Below are 2,338 nucleotides of genomic sequence, written 5' to 3' on the forward strand. Positions count from 1 at the left end.
GGTTGCGGGCTCGAAGGCGGCGCCACAATGGCGACTGATCCCTCTGTGTCCCCGAACCAACTGGGTTGGGGGGGGACAAAGTAGGGTTCAGCCACGACCGCAACAGCAATTCTCCACTCTGCCAGGCACTGCATGAGCAAATCCTGTGCCCTGGCAGAGTGGATGGTGTTCGTCTGTAGTAGGTCGAAATGCAGGTGTCTTGGCATTAAGATACCTGCATTTCTTCCTCCTCAGCCATTCGGCTGCCGTGCGGTTGGGGCTGAGTGCGAGGCACTCTGCTCGACGACGGGGCTTTGCCCTTCACCGACGGGGGTGTGCACTTGGCACCCCCCATCACATGTGAGTGTGGGCGCCCCGTCGTTGCACACACGGTGCATTTGCAGGGGGCCTCGCACTCTGCCGACTTGTGCCCTTCACTGCCGCAGCGGAAGCAGAGACGCCCGTTCTCTGCCTCCGCTGGGCATAGAGCGCGAGTGTGGCCCAGCATCATGCATTTATAGCATCGCAATGGCTGGGCCTCCACTGCTTTGACGGTGGCCATCGTCCATCCGATGGCCACTCGTCCCGCCTTCACGATTGCCTTAGCAGCAGTCGCTGGGCACTTGATCAGGGCGGAGCCGCCGCCCCAGAAGCTCGGCCTGATGTTGCCTACTTTCATGGAGCCGGGGGGACATCCGCCGACCGATGCCAGTTGGGCCGCCACTTCCTCAGTGGTCACCGTGTCATCCAGACCGGTGATCCTGAGGACGGCCATTTTGGTTGGGCGGGTGATGTCCGCCCAGCTGCCTACTGCCTCCACCAGGGCGGCGGCGAGGCGGTCAGCAGTTTCCTCGGGGGAGGTCCCCCCGACCTCCATCAGTTTGGAGCCGGTCATGCTCGTTCGGATCTTGACCGACTCCAAACCGAATTCCCTCAGGGATATAGAGGACCTGGCCTTTGCCAGGACCTCGGTGTACTTCGCGTCAGTCGTGGCCCCTTCCGCATTGGTCATGGTGGCCCCTTTCTTGAGGGTCACCACTATGGCCGCGGTTTTTGGGGCCACGATTTTAACGGCCTTTGGTGGGGCCGGGGCGATCTGCCGGGTTGTTCCGGCTGAGGGGGGGGAATAAGCAGCGACAGCGGCATTTCCCCTCTTCTTCCGCCGGACAACCTCGGACCAGGAGTTGCCCACAGTCCCCGTCTGGGCTTCCCCCTCTCCACTTGTTCCAGCGGTTGGGGGGGGAGGGGTCGCGTCTGCCTGTCCTGCCCCCTGTTTTCCCTTGGAGGGAGGAGGTGGCGGGGGGGCAGTCGGCCGCTTTGCAGCGCCCTTCTTCGGCGCCTTCTTTACCGCCCTAGGTGTGGGCGCCGGGGATGGCTGGGCTTCCCCATCCACCTCCATGGCGCCCTCCACGAGCCCCGACCGGGACTTGTGACGGGGCGGCGGCGGCTGCCGTTGGTCGGCACGCAGGGGGGGCCTCATGACGGGCTCCGGAGGAAGGCGCATCTCCAGGTCTTGTAGGCGGGCATTGATCATCCCGCCTACCGACTGCAGGAGTTGCCCCTTCATTTCCTCCATAGCGTATCTTAGCACCTCCTCAAAGTTGGGCTGCTGTGGCCCTGTGGCCTCTTTCGGGGCTGCAGCGGACTTCCGCTGCGACTCGACGTACGCCTGCTTGAAGGCACGCAGCTCATTGCGGACAATATCCAGCTCCCTTGAAAGGCGAGCATTGTCCGCGCGGAGCCTGCGCTGCTCTTCATCTGGCGTTATATCGCGGAGGCCCTCAACCGCTTCAACAACGCATTTAGTGGCCCGGTTAATTTGGCCCCACACGGTACCCTTTAGGTGGCTACTCTTCTTAATCTCCTCCTTAATCTTTTCTACACTTTTGAGAGCCTCCTCGGCGAGGGCCTCGACCGTGCCCCTGGATAGGGCGTCGGGGGTCCCGTCGTCAGAGGCTTTTGCAGAGGCCACTACGGGGCTCGTCTTCCTACCGCTTGGACGGTAGGTTGGGTCGGGGTCCTCCCCCTCACTATCCCCCCCATCAGCCAGGTAGTCTTTTGCCTCCTTGAGGAAGCTGTACACCCCTACCGGGCGCCTAACGCGGCCCCTCGTCGAAGAGGAGGCCACTTTATGCGCCACGGCCGGGGCGTCCTCATCCGCTGATGTAGCGGCCAACGGCCGTTTATGGGTCGTTCCCGTTCGGAACCTTAATGTCATGCCCGCTGATCGCGGCTTACCTCCCTTGTTTTGTCTTGCGGCGTCCTCGGTGCACGCGGCGCCCGCGGCTCCCAGCCGGCGCCCTGAGGCGCCCTCGTCCTCCGAGCACGTGTAGTCCGACATGGAGGTGTCCTCCCCCAT

At 63.1% G+C, this 2,338-nt stretch overlaps 1 protein-coding gene across 1 annotated transcript; it reads right to left on the minus strand.

The window, feature by feature from the left end:
- Positions 1-205: 205 nt before the first annotated feature.
- LOC123722404 (spermatogenesis-associated protein 21-like) lies at positions 206-2,338 on the minus strand. The gene has a single exon (XM_045684099.1). It carries the CDS (start codon positions 2,336-2,338, stop codon positions 206-208), a length of 2,133 nt encoding a protein of 710 aa, XP_045540055.1.

This window comes from Papilio machaon, chromosome 25, assembly GCF_912999745.1.
Source record: "Papilio machaon chromosome 25, ilPapMach1.1, whole genome shotgun sequence".
NCBI lineage: Eukaryota > Metazoa > Arthropoda > Insecta > Lepidoptera > Papilionidae > Papilio > Papilio machaon.

Excerpts from the sequence above, each read along its gene's own strand:
- LOC123722404 (XM_045684099.1), bottom strand. The coding sequence starts at position 2,338 with ATGGGGGAGGACACCTCCATGTCGGACTACACGTGCTCGGAGGACGAG.